This window comes from Dendrobates tinctorius, unplaced genomic scaffold (genome assembly GCF_039654945.1).
Source record: "Dendrobates tinctorius isolate UK_male_01 unplaced genomic scaffold, ASM3965494v1 ptg000208l, whole genome shotgun sequence".
Classification (NCBI taxonomy): Eukaryota; Metazoa; Chordata; class Amphibia; order Anura; family Dendrobatidae; genus Dendrobates; species Dendrobates tinctorius.
In genome coordinates this window covers 3,045,529-3,067,033 of record NW_027361875.1, presented here as the reverse complement: position 1 = coordinate 3,067,033, position 21,505 = coordinate 3,045,529, and the positions used below count along the sequence as shown (strand labels likewise).

Sequence of the window (21,505 nt, the reverse complement as noted above, 5' to 3'; positions counted from 1 at the left end):
GGCTGCATTTCCTTTGTAACTGGGGCTAATATATCAGTCCCAGTTGCAAGGAATTTCAGATTTAAAAGGAAAACAAAGTGTTGAATGTTGCCCAAAGGTAAGTTACTAGCTCTGTCCCTATTAGGGGGGGACCCCTTTCTGATATATGAAAATAATTGTTACAGAAATGAGCACGTTTTAAAGGGAATCTGTCAGCAGGTTCTGTTATTTAATCTGAGAGCAGCATGCTGTAGGGGCAGAGAACCTGATTCCAGCAATGTGTCACTTGCTCAGCAGCTTGCTGTAGTTTTAATACAATTTAGTGTTTTATCAGCAGGTTATCACTAGGACTAGGTGTCAAGTGCCATGCAGTCCAGTTAAACTGTGGCCACTTGCTGACAATGCACAATGTACAATCGGTGGTGTTTGCAGGGTTATACACAGCTCAGCATTCTGAGCACTACTACATCTACATCAGAGAAAACATGAAGCATTTGACCAGTCCTTAACTGGTTAAATGGCAAGAGTTTTTTTCAACGTTCCAGCTGTTTTATAAATAGTGGTAGAAATTTAGACTTCACACTGTTGCTGGTGGTGGTTGTAGCCAATACACCTATATCGCACACATGTATACAAAAGAAACAAAACAGGGTGCATCCACTGTGTGAAACCTTTAAAACACAATTGTAATGATGAGGCAAGGAGAGACTCACCTGATAGGGTTGTGAAACTTCGGTCACAACACCTACAAACACATGAAACAGCTGCTGCAGTCTGCACAGGGTCCAAAGACTTGTAAGTGAAGATGGCTTTAAGGTGCAATGATACACTGCGCTGCTGTAGGTATAACTCAAGGAACTTTATTGGTTCCTACGCGTTTCCTGAGCTGTCCCAGCTCACTTCATCAGGGCATTGATAACTACAGCATTCTGTAATGCCGTAGATAAGCCCCCGATGTAACCTGAAAGATAAGAAAAACACGTTGGATTATACTCACCGGGGGGCGGTCCGGTCTGATGGGTGTCGCCGTCCGGTCCGACGCCTCCCATCTTCATACAATGCCGTCCTCTTCTTCCCTTCCTGTAATGGCTCCGGTGCAGGCGTACTGCTCTGCCCTGTTGAGGGCAGAGCAGAGCAGAGTCCTGCAGTGCGCCTGCGCCGGAGCCACTACAGGAAAGGAAGAAGAGGACGGCATCTCTAGAAGATGGGAGGCGCCGGACCGCTCCCTCCGGTGAGTATAATCTAACGTGTTTTTCTTCTGTTTCAGGTTACATCGGGGGCTTATTTACAGCATTACAGAATGTTGTAGATAAGCCCCCGATGTCAATGCCGGCAGCTGATGGGGCAATAAAAGGGTGACAGATTCCCTTTAAGTGATAAAATAGCCGCTGAGAAATTAAAAGGAACCTCCTTTCAGGGCTGATATACCACATTCTATAATGCTGTATTTCTGCCCCAAACCCGACCTGTAAGAGAAGAAAAATAACTTTTATTATACTCGCCTGTGGGACGGTCCAGTCCGAGGGGTGTCACAGGTCTTGGTCCGGCGCCTCCCATCTTCTTACAATCGCCGTCCTCCTGCTTGCTTAAAGTGGATGATGTTCCCCCTATGTCATCCACAGACTCCTTGGCACCGCGCTCCTGCACAGGCGTACTTCTCTTTCCAGGCACGTGCGCACTGCAGTACTTTGCTCTGCCCTCAACAGGTCAGAGAAGTACGCCTGTGCAGGAGCGCAGTGCCAGGGATCCTGTGTGGATGATGCAGATGGTAGGCACTGGACCAAGACCAGTGACACCCCTCGAACTGGACCGCTCCCCAAGTAAGTATAAGAAGTTATTTTTCTTCTCTTGCAGGTCGGGTTGGGGGCAGGTATACAGCATTATAGAATCCTATCAGCCGCAAAAAGTGGTGACCTTACTTCACATTGGCCAAAACTGGTGACAGGTTCCTTTTAAGTATTCTCTCTAAGGGTATGTTCTCATGGTCAAGAATGGCTCAGGATTTGACGCAGGTGAAAGCTGCACCAAATCTGCATCTGAGCTCACTGGCAGGTCACCTGCGTTTTTGATGCGGGTTTTTTTGTCACTTGAAATCTAATTGAAAGTTGGCTTCTGGGAAGGGAAAACAAAAGGTGATTTCCTGTTTGCAGATATATTGGGGTATGTTCTCATAGTCAGTGGATGCTGCGTACATCTGTAAAGTCCAACCTGAAGCATCCAGCTGTTACAGAATAGTGGATGGGATTTCAAGAAATCCCATGCCCACTATGTGTGTACCAATGCCCGTGGTTCACCCCCAGAGATGGACATGCAGTGTGTCTTTCCAGACTGCAGCATGTCAATTTATGTAGTGGAAACTATCCGTCTCCGCTGTGTAAATTGCCCATAGACTTTCATTAGATGCGGTAAAACTGCATTATCTTTCTAGTCACATGCGTGTTAAGTGCGGGAACACCGCTTACTACGCATGTGTACTACTTTACATAATGGTGAATCTTGTGACACAGCTGGACGTGGAGGAAAGCACAGAGAGAGGTCCTCTCCTTTTTAGTAAATAAATAATTGAAAAAAACATGAGTGGTGGCAGCATGGTCTGTCAGGGTGTGATTTATGCTCCCATTGCAGAATAGGACAGAGGTTGAATGCTGGACTGAGTGAGAGGAAATAGATTAACCCTTGCAGGTGCAACCCCTAGTCACGTGCTGAGAAGCAGGTACGTGAAACGGTAAAACCACATTATCTTTTTATAGTCACATGCGTATTAAGTGCGGGAATGCAGCTTACTACCCAATGTGAACTAATTTAAAGGGAATCTGTCACCTATTTTTTGGGCTATGAGATGCGGCCACCAGGGGCTTATCTACAGTATTCTGTAATGCTGTAGATAAACCCCGATGTAACCTGAAAGAGAAGAAAAACGAGTTATATACTGTATTATACTCACCCAGGGGCGGTCCGGGTCCGATCTTGGTCCGTAGGGTGTCGCAGTCCGGCGCCTCCTATCTTGTAGCGGTGACATCCTCTTCTTTGCTTCCCATCGCGGCTCCTGCGCAGGTGCACTGCTCTGCCCTGTTGAGGGCAGGGCAGAGTCCTGCAGTGCGCAGGCGCCGGGAGAGGTTCGGCGTCTGCACACTGCAGGACTCTGCTCTGCCCTCAACCGGGCAGAGCAGTGCACGCAGTGCGCAGGCACCGGGAGAGGTCCGGCGTCTGCGCACTGCAGGACTCTGCTCTGCCCTCAACAGGGCAGAGCAGTGCGCCTGTGCCGGGAAGCAAAGAAGAGGATGTCATCACTACAAGATGGGAGGCGCCGAACCGCGACAGCCTCCAGACCAAGACCAGACCCGGACCGCCCCTGGTTGAGTATAATATAACTCCTTTTTCTTCTCTTTCAGGTTAGATCAGGGGCTTATCTACAGTATTACAGAATACTGTAGATAAGCCCCTGATGGCGGTTGCTGCATCGCATAGCCCAAAAAATAGGTGACAGATTCACTTTTTAAATGTCTTACCTTGTGCCACAGCCGGAAGTTCACGTCCACTGCAGTTCTCAATGGGCTGAGCTGACCGAGAGAACTGCTGTGCACGGTATGTTTCCATTTGTCGGATTAGATGCGGGTTGAATGCTGCGTAGAGCCGCAGCGTACAATCCGCAGCGTCCAGATGTTATAGCATAGTGGAGGGGATTTTATGAAATCCCATCTCCACTATGCGTGCGAACACACATCGGCGTCCCTGCGTTTCCGGACATGCGGCGCGTCTTTTTAGAACGCAGCATGTCTGTTTACCTTGCGGAGACGCTCCGTCTAATAGCCTACTCTATGTATAGGATGTGGCGATTCCGGTTGTGTTCAATGAGCACATCCAGAATCGCTGCGCGTACAGAAGGGGGCGGCGCAGGGTTTCTGCTCGGTCTAAAGCGCCGACAATCCAGTCCGTGGAGACTCACCCTAAAACTGCCTTTACTCAGGATAACATTATGCTATCACCTTTGGTGAGACCTGCCACCTAAGGACAGATGCTAGTTAACTGCTGGCCAAACATCACCTACAAATACATATATCACTACATACCACATCTAAAGATAGTCTATGGGTAATTCATGCTGCAGAGACGTAGCATCTCCACAATATAGATATGCTGCGGTCTGTAAAGACACGCCGCATGTCCAGTTACACAGGGAAGCCGGAGGCGTCTCTGAATGCATAGTGAAGTTGGGATTTCATGAAATCCCCTCCACTATGCTGTAACATCTGGCCGCTGCGGGTTGGACACTGCAGATGTACGCAGCGTCCAACCCGCAGCGTTTACTGACCGTGGGAACATACCCTTAGGCTATGTACCTACGTATGCAGAGAATTCCTGACTGAAAACAGGACTCCTTCCCGGAAAACGCGTGTTAATGCTTTTTTCCAGAGCGTCCCCAGTCTCATAGAAAATAGTTAGAAATGCGGATTTTTCCGCGAAATTAATGAGCATGCTGCTTTTTTTTCCGCGATGCGTTTTTTTCGCGGAAAAAAACCGCATCAATATGCACAAAAAGTGCAGAATTCATTAAAATGAATGGGATGCTTCTTGTAAGCGTTTTTACCGGTAAAAACGCTTGCGTGTGCACACACCCTAAGATAAAATTGTAAATTCATTTATTTTACTTGTGATTGCAACTTTTTACATTGGTAGCTCATAGGCCACTTCTTGCCTAGTAACACTGTACATACTATCTCCAATAATTTGATTTTTTTTTTCTTTAGAAGTGCTTATTGTGCCGCCGCTGTAGCATCCCTCACCAATATTGTCACCCCCAATCTATTTGATGGCACCGCTGAATGGATTGCAAGGTTTGTTAACAACCTACATAATAACCTGCATCTTTTGACTGTTTTTTTTTTTTTTTTTTTTTGCAAGATATAGATGAAATATGAAGATGACATTACTTATGAGGTTACCTTAAGATGTTACAACGATTAGTAATAACATGCAAATAAATTATCCACTAAGTGAATAATTGCTATAGCTGATTGTGAATCTGCTAATTGCTATAGCTGATTGTGAATCTGCTATTGTGTTTTTTTTGTTTGTTTGTTTTTTTTTGCTATTCTGTCTCTCATATGTTTAGTGGACAATTTGTGATTGTTTTTTGCTGCCTCAGATGCCAAATTTGGGAAGGAGGCATCGGTGGGGTCCCGGGAATGGAAGCACATGGAGGCTATACTTTTTGTGGTTTAGCTGCTCTGGTCATTTTGAAGAGAGTCCACCTGTTGGATATGAAAAGTTTGTTGGTAAGTGCTGTCTTGGTTTTTAATGGTCCTTTTGAGTGTTGCAGGAAGCAGCAGAAATCTTATATTTTCTTAGCTATGTTTACAACCTGATCACACAGGATTTATTGTCCAAAACTGCTGCCCTGACCAAAAAGTCATATTTAGGTGTCAGGATTTTCCATGTACGAGTAAAACGGACCTATGGGTGCGTGATGGAATTTTTTTTCACTGACCTGTAGACTTGCATTGCCAATTTTGATCCAACCATCGGATCAAAATGACATGTCTCTGATATTTACCCCTGACCTCTGAGTCCAAGGGAGAAAAATCAGATATGTGCACAGCCCTATAGACTATCATAGGTATGAGTGTTATCCATGAAATTCGCTGACAAAATCGGACAAGTGAACGAGCTGAGCGGCTCGGACAGGTATTCTGAATTTAGATTGGTTTCTTTTTAGTACTGAGTAGAATCACTTTTTCCCATCTCCCATGACGGCACACATGAGAGAGGGGGATCCGCCCATTCAGGACAGGAACCCTACTGAAGATAAAAGGGTGGTACCTCTCCTTCGCTTCAGTTGGGTTTCCTGTCCTGACAGGGACCCGTGTGCTGAAGACTGCGGTGTCAAGAAGCATACCTGCCCACCCCCGTGCTGGCGTAGAACAGGCAGAAGAACCTGTGCGCTGGCGTCGGGGGTGGAAGCACCATCCGCGGGTCCCCCAGGGGCTCAGCGTCCATGCGGACGTGGGTGCAGCTTAACGGGGGTTCAGGGGCTCCTCCATGTCTGCCGCGCCGCCCTCCCCCCTCTACCGGCGTCCAGGAGCTCCAGGAAGGGCGGCCGCTTCCGGGCCGCACGCGCATCTGACGTCACATGCAAGGCACGCTGTGAATGGGCGTGATGTCGGGGGCGGCGCCGGATCCAAGATGGTGGCGCCCATGAAGAAACGCCGGCCGGAAAATAATCATCCCGGGGGAAGGGCTGTCGATGGGCACCGGAGGAGGCGGAGAGTGCAGTGAATCCCTCATATATAGAGGGATGACCACAGAAGACGCACTCGTGCCCAAAGCTTCATAATGGAAATGGGGCAGGAAGAGCCACAGCAGCAGCCTTTTCAGCAGGAGCTCTCACCAGATGCCTTGCCGAGTAGCCGCTCGAGTGGTAGGAGCGGCAGTCTTCCTGACCGCAAGACCCTTCGACGTCCAGAAAGAACGTCACATGTGCATCTGATCAGCCTCCGAAATCGGTACCCTTGATTGACAGCGGTGGTGAGTGATCTACGTGAATGTCACCCTTATGGTAACGGGGTTCTATATTTCTGCTTGATCACTAGGGGTCGAGGAAGTCTAGCGGCAAAGCAAAGAATAGAGAATGTGCCCTATGCAAAAACCCGCTGGCAGTTCAGTGGCAGAAAAATCTCTGTGCTGACTGTATTAGTAAAACCTTACGGGATGAGACCCCTGACTTTGTCACTAGCCTTAGGGCTATAATTCAGGAGGAAGTAAAAGGCTCTGTAAAAGCAGCCCGTAAAAAAAGCCGCAAGTTGGATTCGGGTTCAGAAGCCTCTCTAGCGCAGGAAGGTCGGGAAAGATCCCTGTCCCCCTCCTCCTCCTTTGCTCAGTCCTTGGAATACCCCTCGGACAGCGATGTCGGGGGCTGACCATGTTTTCCAGCTGAGGATGTAGAAAAATTGGTCAAAGCTGTCAGGTCTACAATGGGCCTTAAAGAGGAAAAAACACCTAGGTCATTAGAGGACGTTATGTTTGGAGGGTTGGAAGAGAAAAAAGAAAATGCACTTTCCCTGTCAATGACAAGATAAAGGCTTTAATTGACAGGGAATGGAAAAAGCCAGAGAGGTCAGGTACCTAACCTTCTGCATCAAAGAGGAGGTACCCATTTGAGGGGGGAGACTCCCGAAACTTGGGAATAAATCCCTAAAATTGATGGGGCCGTGGCTAAGTCCTCAAAAAAGCTGTCCCTACCATTAGAGGACTCTGGCGTACTGAAAGACCCGCTTGATAAAAAAGCAGATGGCTTCTTGAGACATCTGGGAAGTGACGGCAAGGGAGTTAAAGCCTGCAATAGCGGGTACTTGTACCGCCCGTGCCCTCATGGTTTGGTTACAACAGATTGAAGACGTGTTAAGGGATAAAGTTCCAAGGGACGAGATCCTAACAAACATGACACTACCTAACAAACATGGAGCAGCGGCTTTCCTAGCGGATGCCTCGGCAGATTCCGCACGGTTAACAGCCAGAGCGGCAGGCTTGTCCAATGCGGCAAGACGAGCCCTGTGGCTCAAGGGGTGTCCGGGGGATTTGCCGTCTAAACATAGACGCTGTTCCATCCCATGTGACGGTCAATTCCTTTTCTGTAAGAAATTGGAGGAAATTTTGGAGCATGCGGGAGATAAAAAGAAAGGCTTTCCCCAGTTTCCTGCAGAGTCCAAAAAAACGTCCTTTCGGAGAAGGTTTAATAGGTCGTCCCTCAGGGGACAAAAAAAATTGGGACTTTAAGGACATGAGAGGATCGGGCTACAGGTTCAAAGGGCCCTCTTCCTCCGCCAAAAAATCTCCCCAATGACATCAGGGCGGAGGTAGGGGGAAGGCTTTCTCCCTTTCTGCCTGGGCAAAGATCTCCCCCAGTACATGGGTCCTAAATATAATCTGGGATGGTTTAAAAATAAAATTCATCTGTTCACCCAGAAGGAAGTCCCAGGAGGAACAACTGGCCCTGGAGACAGAGGTCTTAGGACTAGTGCAGAAACAAGTCCTACATGAAGTCCCAACCCAAGAGAAAGGAAGAGTGTTTTATTCCCCCCTCTTTTTGATACAAAAGCTAGATGGTTCTTGGAGAACCATAGTCAATCTGAAGTGGCTCAGTCAGTGGGTAGACAATTGCTCCTTCAAGATGGAGTCAATCAATACGGCCATAAAGATCTTGTTCCACCACTGCCTCATGGCAGTAATAGACTTAAAAGATGCATACTACCACATACCAATCCATCGGGACTATCGGAAGTACCTGAGGTTAGCACTCTATCAGTACACAGCTCTTCCATTCGGCCTGTCTACAGCCCCCAGAGTTTTCACCAAAGTGATGGCAGAAGTAATGTCATTTCTTCGTTCCCATGACATAGTGATCGTCCCATACCTGGACAACTTACTTGTGGTAGGGAGGTCGGAAACCCACTGCACTCAGCAAGTAAAGGAAGTGACGTCAACTCTAATAGAGTTGGGATGGATAGTAAACATTTCCACGTCAAGATTAACACCAGTAAAAGTACAATCCTTCCTAGGGTTAAAGTGGTTGTCCGGGCTTTTCACATAATCTCAGTACATATCTGGGCTGCAGAATTATGAGAATAAGTAATTTACTTTCTGTCACTAGTTTGCACGGTTTTCTAGATATTCTGAACAGAACGTCCAAGGGGGGGTGTTATGGCATTGAAATGAATACTAGTCGTAACCTCCTACTCTACACCAAAAATGCCCTCTATAGCAACAACCCCACCCTCCATAGCTACAGGCCCTCCCCGTCCACATGAGGCAGCCCTCATCACACTAACAAATTCTTCCCCTCCAGCAGCCTCAGTGCAGAGAGCTGCTCCTCCCCCAGACACACACTGAACAGTTATCTATGGAAAGTGAAACTAGTGAGGAGTGAAAATCGTCCTGTATTCTGGGCCACTCCATGATTACAATACATAACTCATCAGTAATTCCTTCCCTCACTGTCCCAGGCTGCTGGCAGCAGTGAGAACAGACTGTGTGATGGCCAGTGATGGGGGTCTGCAGCTTCTAATCTGCACAGGGGATGGCAGTCACTGATGTAATCTGTTCTGTGACAAAGCCTCTGCTGTGTGAGACAGCTCTGTGTCACTGATGTCTTCACACAGCAGCAGATGTATTGTAATCATGGAGTGTCCCAGAATACAGGACGATTTTCACTCCTCACTAGTTTCACTTTCCCTTTCCATAGATAACTGTTCAGTGTGTGTCTGGGGGAGGAGTAGCTCTCTGCTCTGAGGCTGCTGGAGGGGAAGAATTCGTTACTGTGTGATGAGGGCTTCTTCATGTGGACGGGGAGGGCCTGTAGCTATGGAGGGTGGGGTTGTTGCTATAGAGGGCATGTTTGGAGTAGAGTAGGAGGTTATGACTAGTACTCATTTCAATGCCATAACACACCCTCCTTGGATGTTCTGTTCAGAATATCTAGAAAACCATGCAAACTAGTGACAGAAAGTAAATTACTTATTGTCATAATTCTGCAGACCAGATATGTACTGAGATTATGTGAAAAGCCCGGACAACCCCTTTAATATTGGATTCCGAGCGACAGCGCTGCCTCCTGCCAGAGAGCAAAGTGGTCAAGATAAGGGGCTGAGCTTCTACGGCAATACAACAGCCAGCAATGAAACTGAGGAACGCAATGTCCCTACTAGGCTCAATAATGTCCTGTATACCAACTGTAGGGTGGGCACAGTTCCACCTAAGACAACTGCAGAGACAATTAAGAGGACATTTAGAAGGAAAACTATATCTTTCCTCGGATGTAAGGGATTCCCTAAATTGGTAGACTGTAGAGGAGCATCTGACAGCCAGTGTCCCATGGCAAAAACCAGTCGGACATTATCACAACCGACGCAAGTGCTACAGGTTGGGGAGCACACCGGAGATCTCACTCAGTACAAGGAACCTGGTCCTCACTAGAAAAGGATCATGGTTCAAATGTGAAAGAGCTGTGGGCAGTGGAGAAGGCTGTGAGACATTTTCTCCCCTTGCTTCGAGGTCACCATATTCGAGTCATGACAATTGAGCAATGGTAGCTTACATCAACCCTCATGGAAATATCAAACCTACTATTCCAGTTAGCAGAACAACATCTGTTATCCATCATGGCACTGTATATAAGGGGCGTAGAAAATACACAAGCAGACACCTGAGACAAGGGGAATGGTCCCTAAACCCCCAGGTTTTCCAACAAATAGGTCAAGCTTGGGGCAAACTAGAAATAGACCTGTTCGCCACCTCACGCAACAGAAAGGTCAGGAAGTTCTGCTCACTAAAAGAACACCTGTTTGCAGTAGATGCCCTACAAGTACCCTGGAAGTTCTCCCTGGCCTACGCGTCCCCCCCCCCCCCCCCCCACCCCAATAACAATGATTCCGATAGTAGTCCGGAAAATCAGAGAAGACCAGGCGAGAGTAATTCTCATAGCTCCATTTTAGCCGAGGAGGCCTTGATTCTCCCTTCTGAGGCTCATGTCACTTACAGATCCATGGATCTTACCAGAGGTTCCAGACCTGCTCACCCAGGGACCGGTAGTCCACTCTCAGGTGAAGGGCTTCCATCTGGCAGCCTGGAATTTGAGAGGGTGCTGCGTTGCCACGGTTTCTCACCAGGGCTAGTCTCCACCCTGTTGAAGAGTAGGAAACCTATCATATCCAAAATCTATGGTAGAACGTGAAAAAAGTTCCTAGATTTCCTGGGGGAACCTTTAGGACATTGTAGCTCTGGTAAGACCTATCCTACAGTTTCTACAGGTGGGGCTGCAACTCTGGTTAGCAACTAGCACCCTCAAAGTTCAAGTTTCAGCTCTGGGGGCCCTATACAATTGTAACCTAGCATCCAGTCGGTGGGTGTCCTGGTTCATAAAGTCCTGTAGTAGATCTAGGCCGGTCATTATCCCGATGATACCACCCTGGGATCTGAATTTAGACTTAGAGGCTTTAATCAGAGACCCCTTTTGAGCCATTTCAGGAGTTGTCACCAAAAAATACTCACACTTAAAACACTGTTACTGGTAGCCTTAACATCGGTCCGTAGAGTGAGCGACCTACAGTCTCTATCTGTAGGCCCTCCATATACTCATATTTTTGACGACAGAGTAGTTCTAAGACCAGATCTGGCCTATCTCCCCAAGGTAGTCCTTAAGTTCCATAGGACTCGGGAGATCACCTTGCCATCTTTCTGCAATAATCCTAGGAACCTTGGGGAACAAAAGTTCCACACGTTAGATGTAAGGAGGGCCATACTACAATACAGGGGTTGGACAAAATAATGGAAACACCTAACGTTTTGGCATCATAATCTTCGAACATGTTATAAACGTGCAAACCGTGACATATCGTAATGTTTTGTAGTTGATTATTTGTGATGTGTATGTAAATTAACTGTTTTGCAGAATTGTAAGAACATTGATGAGAACCTGATACCAATGGCAGAACTCTCGGATTTTCAAAGAGGCCAAATTGTTGGTGCTCGTAAGGCAGGCGCTAGTGTAACAGAAAGTGCCTGAATGCTTGGCGTGTCAAGAGGTACTGTCTCCAAAGTAGTGACTGCGTTTGAAAGAGAAGGAAAAACGTCCGCAGCAATGCACAGGTCCGGCTGAAAGTCGAAGTTGACTGAGAGACCGTCGGACTCTAAAGGGAATTGTGAGAGGATCGCAAGACCACGGCTCAGAAAATCACTGCTGAACACCTACAGAACCCAGTTTCCACTAAAAAACTGTTCGTCGGGAGCTGCACAAATCTGGATTCCACGGAAGAGCTGCAATTAGAAAACCGCTGCTCTCAATGACAAATGTTTCCAAGCGTTTAGAGTGGTGTAGAAACCTCCAGAATTGGTCCCTCGAGTAGTGGAAACGTGATATTCTCAGACGAATCATCGTTTACCCCATTTCCGACCTCCGGCCGAGTGTACGTTTGGAGACAGCCGAAAGAAGCATTCCATCCAGACTACCTTCTCCCAACAGTAAAACATGGTGGAGGTTCTGTGATGATCTGGGGTGCTATTTCGTGGAGATCCCCCAGGCCAATGATATCCCTTCATGGAAGAATTAACAGCCGAGATTATTTAGGCATTTTGGGCGACCAAGTGCACCCTATGGTTCAAGCACTTTACCCGTAGGGGAACGCCATCTTTCAGGATGATAATGCACCAATTCATACAGCTAGAATCGTTAAAGCATGGCACGAGGAACACTGTAATGAAGTTGAGCATCTCATCTGGCCCCCACAATCCCCAGACCTCAACATTATTGAGCATTTATGGCCGATTTTAGAGATTCAAGTTAGACGTAGACTTCCGCCACCATCGTCGCTCAAAGAACTGGAGGGTGTTTCAACTGAAGAATGGGCTACAATTCCTTTGGAAACAATTCACACCTTGTATGAATCCATACCTTGGAGAATTGAGGCTGTAATCGCTGCAAAAGGTGGACCTACACATATTAAACTAACTTTTGTTGATGTTTCCAGGTGTTTCCATTATTTTGTCCAACCCCTGTATATATCAGTGACTAGTCAGTGGAGGAAAGATCAGTCCCTGTTTGTAGCCTTTCAGGGTAGTAGAAAAGGATATGGGGTGGCTAAGAGTACCATTGCCAGATGGATCATGGAGGCCATTATGTTATCCTACTCTGCAAGTGGTGCTCCGGTTCCAGAAGGTATCAAGGCTCACTCCACCAGAGCCGTTTCTACCTCCTGGGCAGAGACAACTGAGGTATCAATTGAGCAGATTTGTAAAGTCGCTACTTGGTCCCCACATTCGACCTTTTTCATGCACTGCCGACTTGATCTATCTTCCTCTACTGACCTAACCTTTGGTAGAAGAGTGCTACAAGCGGTGGTCCCTCCGTAAGGTGTCTTACTCTACAAAAGTCTCTCATGTGTGCCGTCATGGGCGATAGGAAAACACTAAGGTTACTTACCGGTATCCGTTCTTTCCGGAACCCATGACGGCACCTGTATATTTCCCCCTTTATCACTCCTTTTGGTGTGCACTATAGTTTGGGTGCTTTTTTAGTTAAATATAATGTGGTGATCGTTTTACCATGTGTACTAACCCGGGGGGGCCTCTCATGCTCTGTAAACCAACTGAAGTGAGGGAAAGGTACCGCCCTTTTATCTTCAGTAGGGTTCCTGTCCAGAATGGGTGGATCTCCTCTCATGTGTGCCGTCATGGGCTCCGGAAAAAACTGCTACCGGTATGTAACCTTGGTGTTTCTAGTAGATTATGGGTAGTCTTTGTACCAGTGATTCAAAAGGATTTGTCTGAAATATAGAAAAAATAGGCTATTTTCGTATCATAATTTTTTTTGATAGCTAGTGAAATGTGACTGATTAGCAGAAATGAAGGGCAGGTTTGCTCATCAATACGTATGTACATTAATAAATTAATGTAACCTAAACTGACACGAAAGCTGATTTGGGGTTATTAGAGACTGTCTTAAAGGTTCGCTGCTGTGACTGACATAGATTAGGGCATCGTTTAACAGTATTCATAAAGTATTAATGTAATCTAGTTGTATTGACTTGAGGGTCTGGTGCTGTGATCATTTACTCCACATGGAGACTTGTCAGCATTTATTATAGAACCTGCAATTATACTTTACATAATGGATCTTAGTCATAATGATAATGCATTTATAAGGCCGATGCATTATTTAACACGTGTATGATATATTGAAACCAAGTACCTACAATGGAAGATTTTTGTAAAATAAACTGCGTTTCTTTCATGTTAGCGTTGGGTTGCATTCAGACAAATGAGATTTGAAGGTGGATTCCAAGGCCGCTGTAACAAGCTTGTGGATGGCTGCTACTCCTTTTGGCAAGCTGGCTTATTGCCGCTCATCCATAGGACATTACATGCTGAAGGTAAGAACACAACATTTCCATTCAAGTAAACCAATATATTTACAGGTATTGGTTTGTTTGTTTTTGAGTCTTTAGTTGGCAAATATGTCCTAGCGGACGGACCCTTTTCCCCAGCATCTTCTTGATGCTAGAATCCACACTAATGGAAAATACTTCAAATTGCTTGTTAACTCCTTCCTGACATCAGCCATACAGTGCAGTGTAATTTTTTTTTTCATTTTCACATCCCAATATTGTTTTTGTGAAGCATCTGTGGGTTTATAATAGTCACTACACCCCTAGCTGAATTCTTGAGTTGAGTAGTTTCCGATATAGGGTCACTCGTTGGGGTATTTCTGCTGTCTGCCCCTTCCAGGGCACTGCAAATGCAACATTGCGACCTCAATCTATTAGGCTACGTTCAGTAATTGGTCAGTATTTTACCTCAGTATTTGTAAGCCTTAACCAAGAGTGGGTGATAAATACTGAATTGGTGACGTGTTTCTATTAGGGTGTGTGCACACGTTGCAGATTCTGCTGCTGCGGTGTACAGTACCATTAAAAGCAATGAAAAATGAGAACCGCAGTGCACACAGTGCAGAGTTTTCCATGCGGATTTGCTGCGGTTTTAAATCCGCAGCATGTCAATTCTTTCTGCAGATTCCGCAGCGGTTTGGCACCTGTTCCATTGTCCAGGTGTCAAACCGCAGCCTAATCTGCACTAAATCCGCAGATAAAGCGCAGGTCTTTTGAGCGGAAAATTCCGCAGCAGAATCCGCAACGTGTGCACACACCCTCATACTTTTCCTCTGATTGTTCCACTCCTGGTTTTGGCTTACAAATACTGATGTAAAATACTGCACGTGACTGGTGTCTTACAATCAAACTTGCACTGCAGAGTCAAATAGCGTTTCTTTCTTTAATTTCTCCAATGTGTGAGTCCCCAGATGTTGGACTGCACTGGGATGAAATCCAAGTGCAGTTCAATGTTACACAGGCACCTCATAGACTTGTATGGGTGCGTGTGATCCGTTTTTATCTGACACACTCTCGGCATCTTGCGATTGTTCTCTCATGCCGAATCGGCACGTGAAAAAAATTGCAGGTCTGCACCGCCCCATAGTATAACATTGGGCCGAGTGCTATCTGAGGAAACATCACACAGCACTTGGCCGTGTTATATGCTAGTGTGAGCAAGGCCTAAAAAATGTTTTTGTAAATTTTGTCAAAAAATTTAACATTTGCTGCTCATTTTTTAACCCTTTTAACATCCTAATAAGACAGTTTGAAAAATGATGCCAACGTCAATTTACAAATGGTAAATTATTTTGTGCTTAGGGTTTTTATGCACTTAAGTAATAAAATATGAACATTTCAATTTTTTTTTTTCACAATTTTTGCTAAATATCTGGTATTTTCATAAACTCAAATCTTACTGAACCAAATTTACCACCTTCACAAAGTACAAAATGTTATGAAAAAACTCTTGGAATCAGGACTTGAAGAAGCAAAATTACATGGCGTGGCACTTATTCAGAAGTGACACAAAAAATGTGGCTCTGTCAGGAAGGTGAAAATGGGCTTCTGTGGTAAGGAGTTAAAGTTAGTATACATCTGTTTTACATGGCTTCACAAAGTCCTTCAGAAAGAGGAGTGAACGCTCATGTCCATTTACCCAAAAATGATCATATGTTTGCTGTGGAGACTCAAGCATTTTTTCCGAGCACACCGAAGATGCTAAGATTAGGACACAAGCCTGCTCGGGTAACAACTTATGCTCACTCAGGACATAAGCGTGCTCAGATAACACCTTATGCTTGCTCATCACTATTAATCACTAACAAAGGGACCAATATTTAATGACTGGAGAGAAAAGGGGTTCACATACATTTTTGTGTAACACCATATATAATTGTCTTGCAGGAGATCCTGCTCTCAGCCTCACTAACTGGATGTTTGACCAGAAAGCCCTGCAAGAATACATTCTGTTGTGCTGTCAGTCCCCTACTGGGGGCTTACTTGATAAACCCGGCAAGTAAGTGCTGCTGGCACCAAGGTTTTCTTTTTTGACCGATATTTAAAGGGTGTACTAAAGTTTAATTCTTGCGTACGTATGCACAGCTCCCCTGCCTTCCTGTCCTGGCAACTTTTGACAGTTCGGACCAGCAGCATGATTGTGCAGTGTCTAATCCTACAGCAACACTAAAGCTGGTCGGACTGTGCGCTCCAGGTGGCTTTAAATCAGTCCATACACGCTCGATCACACTGCTAGACTGACCGGTTGCCTAGACAACAAGCATTAAATCATTATAATCTCTTCATTCTTGAGAACAGAGAAGATTTTTAATAAGCTTAGGCTACATTCAGGCTGTGTGCCCACGTAGCGATTTTTAAGCGTTTTTGCCGCGATTTTCGGCGCCAAAACGTTTAAAAATCGTGTACAGAACGCCCCCCATGCATTCCTATGGCATTCCGCACATGCTGTGCTAATGCTGCGCTTTTTTTCGCGGCGGAATCGCATCGTGGAAAAAATCGCAGCATGCTCATTCTTTTGTGCGGAATCGCAAAGAATTGCCGCGATTCCGCACCCATAGGAATGCATGAGAATCGCTTACTTCCCGCATGTGGCTATGCCCACCATGCGGGAAGTTAAGCGTCTCATGTGCGGTTGGTACCCACGGTGTGGAGGAGAGGAGACTCTCCTCCAGGCCCTGGGTACCATACCCCTGTGAAAAAAAAAAAAAGTAAAAAATCGGGGTTTATTTACCTTCCGGCGTCCCGCGCTGCATTCCCGGCCTAAGCGTTCCCAGTAATGCCTTGCGGCAAGGTCCTGTAATGACGTAGTCTCGCGAGATCGCTATAGTAACGCGAGACTACGTCATCACAGGTCTCGCAAGGCATTACTGGGAACGCTGTGGCCTGGGAATGCAGCGCGGGACGCCGGAAGGTAAATATACACCGATTTTTTTTTTATTTTTTTAAGAATTTTAACATTCTATCTTTTACTATTGATGCCGCATAGGCGGCCTCAATAGTAAAAACCTGGTCACACTTGTCAAACACTATGTTTGACGAGTGTGACCAACCTGTCAATCACTTTCCAAGCGATGCTTCAAATCGCTTGGAAAGTGCTTGAATATCGCACACGAAAATCGCGATCATAATCGCGGTGAAATCGCGCGGAAAAAAAACTCGATTTCTGGGAAGGAGTCCGGTTTTTGGTGTGCGTTTTAACACGCACCGTGGGCCCATAGCCTTACACTTACTGCGTTTTTTGCGGCCCATTATTGCGGCCCATTTTTGCAAGCAGTATCGCTGCATTTTTTGTAGTCTGCCGCAATAAGTGTGGTTTTACACTTACCATAATTGTGGGGGCTGATTTTGCGTCCCCAATAGCTTTCTATGGGGCCGCATAATCGGCCCCCAAAAATTCAATGGTGCGCCGTGTGGCCGTATATACGGGCGAGAAAAAATATCGAGCTTGCGCGATATTTTTCACGGCGTACGGACACTGCGCCCATTTAAATCAATGGGGCCGCAAAAACAAAACGGAAGCTTGTTTTTATGGCGCACTGTCATTTTCGGCTTTGTGGAACGCTGTCTTTTTTTTTTTCTCCAATACTATTTCCATAGTATTGGGGGGGACCCACATTTAATGGACACTTATGACATTCTTCTGGTTTGCCATAAATGTCCAAGATGAGACAATCCAGTTAAAAAAAAAAAGTCTCTCAGCCCAAGTAACAGTATAAGCACATAGCTATGCAGTGAAGATGGCCTCTATAAAACCTCTGCCTCCATTCTGCAGAAACCGAGGTTTAATCAGATATGGCTGTGGTTAGCACTGTATGGTGGCTCAGTCGTTAGAACTGTTGCTTTGCTACACTGGTGTCCTGGGTTCAAATCCCACCAAGGATGACATCTGCTAGGAGCTTGTATGTTCTACCCGTGTCTGCGTGGGTTTCCTCTGGGTCTCGCATTTCCTCCACACTACAAAGACATGGGGAATATAGATTGTGAGCCCCATTGGGGACAGTGATGATGTCTGTAAAGAGCTGTGGGATTATTGGCACTTAAGAAAACTGGGTAAGCTTATTGACTCGAGTATAAGCCAGGATATGCATTGTCCCCTCATCCCTGTACTGGTCTCCGGCGCCAGCAGCTTCTTCCTGTGTTCAGCGGTCACGTGGTACCGCTCAATAAAGTAATGAATATGTGCTCCACGCCTAAGGGAGTGGAGTCGCGTGCATATTCTTTACTTTAATGAGCGGTATCACGTGACCACTGAACACAGGAAGAAGCTGCTGGCGCCAAAGACTATTGGAGAAGCAAGGAAGTGCAGAGACCATGCCAGGAGGGGGGAGAGTATGACATGACAGCCTCCTCCCCCGCCGACCCCCTGGGACAATGACTCGAGTATAAGCCGAGAGGGGCACTTTCAGCCTAAAAAAATGGGCTGATAATCTCGGCTTTTACTCTAGTATATATGGTATGTGTGGTGTTGGGTTTTTTTTTTTTTTTGAGGAGCCATATCTCTTCCAAAGCTTTGTGCTTAGTTTATACTGTCAGGTTAGCCTGACTGACTCCTTTTAAGGCTACGTTCACACGTAGCGGAACTCTTGTGGAAATTACTGCGAGAATTCAGAATTCCATTCTGCGGGAAAATCGCATTTTAAATACCCGCGATTTCCCTGAGGGAAAACTAGCATTATGCAAGCGTAATTAGCTTACAGAATGCTAGTGTTTTCCAAGCGATCTGTAGCATTGCTTGGAGAACTGATAGTGTTTGACGAGTGTGACCAACTTTTTACTATTGAGGCTGCCTATGCAGCATTAATAGTAAAAGATAGGATGTAAAAAAGAATAAAAAAAAAATATATTATTCTCACCTTCCGACTTCCCGCCTCTCTCCACGCTCCCGGTCCCAGTAATCCTTTGCGACAATTACCGCAATGACGTCCGTTCTTGCAGGATCGCGACGTCTCGCGAATGACAGAGACATCGCGATCCCATGAAAACGGACGTCATCGCGGTAATTCTCGCAAAGGATTACTGGGAGCGTGGAGAGAAGCGGGAAGACTGTGCGGGACGTCGGAGGGTGAGAATAACAATATTTTTTATTTTGAATTCTATTTTTTACAGGGACATGGTACCCAAAGCCCGGAGGACAGTCTCCTCTCCTCCGGACCGTGGGTACCATCCGCAAATGTTCTGCTTACTTTTTGCATGGTGTGCACAGCCACATGCGGAAAGTAAGCAGAACAATGCATTCCTATGGGTGCGGGATCGCCACAAGTCTGCTAAATTAATGAGCATGCTGCGTTTTTTTTTACCGCTAAGCGATTCCGCCGCGGTAAAAACCGCAGCATTAGCACAGCATTGCGGAATCCCATAGGAATGCATGGGATGCTTATTCGCGTTTTCGCCATGGAAACGCGAAAAAACCACCACTTGTAAACTCAGCCTAAAGGGAATCTGTCAGTAGGTTTTTGCTAGGGAATCTGAGAGCAGCATTATGCAGGGGTAGAGACCCTGATTCTAGCAATGTGCCACTTACTGGGCTGCTTGGTGCAGTTTTGATACAATCCCTGTTTTCTCTGCTGTAGATAACAGTGCTCAGAATACTGAGCTGTGTATATCCCCACCCACACAATGGCAGCTTTCTGTGTACTGTAGGCAAGCTAACAGTTGGAGAGGGCATGGCTAAAACGATTAGCCTGACTGGCCTGCACATGAGACCTAGTCCTACTGATACAATCAATGTTTTATTAAAACTAAAGCAAGTGATACCTGTACGGGCAGAGAGCCTAATTCAAGCAATCGTACTGCTCTCAGACTAAATGGCAAAAAACAGCTGGTAGATTCCCTTTAAATACTGAATAACTTGATTTGAATAAACTCCGTTTCAGCTTGTGTACTCTAATGGCAGCCTTGTGTTGTGGCAACAAACCATATCGTATTAAATGCCAAAAGTACACAAATTTATTTGCATATGTGATAGAAAAAATAAACTTTGTGTTACTATTTGCAGATCAAGAGACTTTTATCACACGTGCTACTGTCTGAGTGGACTGTCCATAGCACAACATTTTGGTAGTGGGGAAATGCTCCATGAAAATATTCTAGGAATACCAGAGAACTCTTTGGTAAGCAAGAACTTGGTTGATTGTTAGAATAGATGTGATAGAGATTTAATATCCTATCCTTTATCTGTTCCAAACACAAGCTCTTATGCTACAGTAGTTTCACACTAGTGTTACAGGGTTCAGTGCACGGCTGCCGCTAAGCTCCGCCCCGGCCACGCCCCCTCCAGTCAGCTCCTCGACTGATCGCATGACGCTGCATGCGATCAGTGTACACTATATTTAGCGTTGGGTACGCTGGTCATGCGCTGGCACTTTTGCCGGGCTCATCCGCCCTTTTGGCGCTGCACCGATGTGCGCCAAATGCACTGTTGCATTTTCGTGCGCTCAGCGCAGCACCAAGAGGGCGGAGGCGCCAGCAAAAGTGTGCCAGCGCACGACCAGCGTACCCAACGATACATATAGGTTACGCTGATCGCATGCAGCGTCATGCGATCAGAGGAGGAGCTGACCGTAGGGGGCGCGGCCGTGCGCTGCGTCCTGTAACGCTAGTGTGAAACTAGCCTTAGAAGTATTCTGCTTTAAACATTTGTTTTAACTAAGGGAACAACCAAACTAAAACGGTCGCCTGACTATCTGAGCGCCCATGTGTTCTGTACAAAAGAGCCGCTGCCCAGGGATTGTACCAGGGAATATATGGAATGGCCAACCTTAGTCTAATGTAAATGGTGCCTTTAGGGATTATGGGCATGATCTGCCAGCAAAAGCACATCCAGCACTGTAAGCTCTTATCTGGGTATGCTCCTGGTGGCAAATCCACAGAACATCACAGTAACAGAATTGTGGATGAGATTTCATCCAGTTCTGCGGCTCATTGATATACTTTAAATGTCACTTTTTGCCACAAATTATTCCCTCTATTCAAGCAAACCCAGATAACGTAATTGGTTGGATGGTGGTTAGATACCTTTTGCCACATTCTCACACACATGTAAATTTTGTCAATGACTTGAGTTATATTCTTATTTTGAATTTAGACAAATGGCAGAATATTTTTTCCTGCTGTTTCATAAGAAATTGCAGCCACAGTTCTCATTCATATTTTTTCTTTAGATTTCCTCTTTACTGTATGGTAATCCTCTTTTTTTTTTTTTTTTTTTTTATTTCTGTAACAGAAACCTACGCATCCGGTGTATAACATTGCTCCTGATAAGGTGGGCCAGGCCGTTATGCATTTCATGCAGAAGGCAATCCCAGATGTGAAAGATTTCAAGACAAACTAGAATAACTATTGCAGGACACACCGCTCACTCCAGTCCTTCGCCATACGATGCTGTATAGGCTTTAAGATTCAATCTGGAGGAAGCCATTGTTATCCTATAAGGTCTGTGCGGGGTTTAATGGCATTGAGGCATTTTACCTGCATCGTCTAGAGAGGAACAGTCATTTGCTGGAGAAGTGAGCACATGACAGATCATGGTAATCTTCCAAGAGACTATTTATTTTTTTCTATTAATCTGTATTAAACTTTAGCCATTCTAAATC

The 21,505-nt window shown here is 45.8% G+C and overlaps 1 protein-coding gene across 1 annotated transcript in view; it reads left to right on the top strand.

Annotated features, from left to right (window-relative positions):
• The window catches only part of FNTB (farnesyltransferase, CAAX box, subunit beta), a 51,488-nt gene extending 29,983 nt beyond the window's left edge, over nt 1-21,505 (top strand). The window contains exons 7-12 of the mRNA XM_073554170.1: nt 4,728-4,814; nt 5,126-5,255; nt 13,766-13,898; nt 15,801-15,912; nt 19,909-20,023; nt 21,136-21,505. Of these exons, the coding sequence (XP_073410271.1) occupies nt 4,728-4,814; nt 5,126-5,255; nt 13,766-13,898; nt 15,801-15,912; nt 19,909-20,023; nt 21,136-21,243 (685 nt within the window). The 3' untranslated portion in view covers nt 21,244-21,505. The remainder of the gene's footprint in view (nt 1-4,727; nt 4,815-5,125; nt 5,256-13,765; nt 13,899-15,800; nt 15,913-19,908; nt 20,024-21,135) is intronic.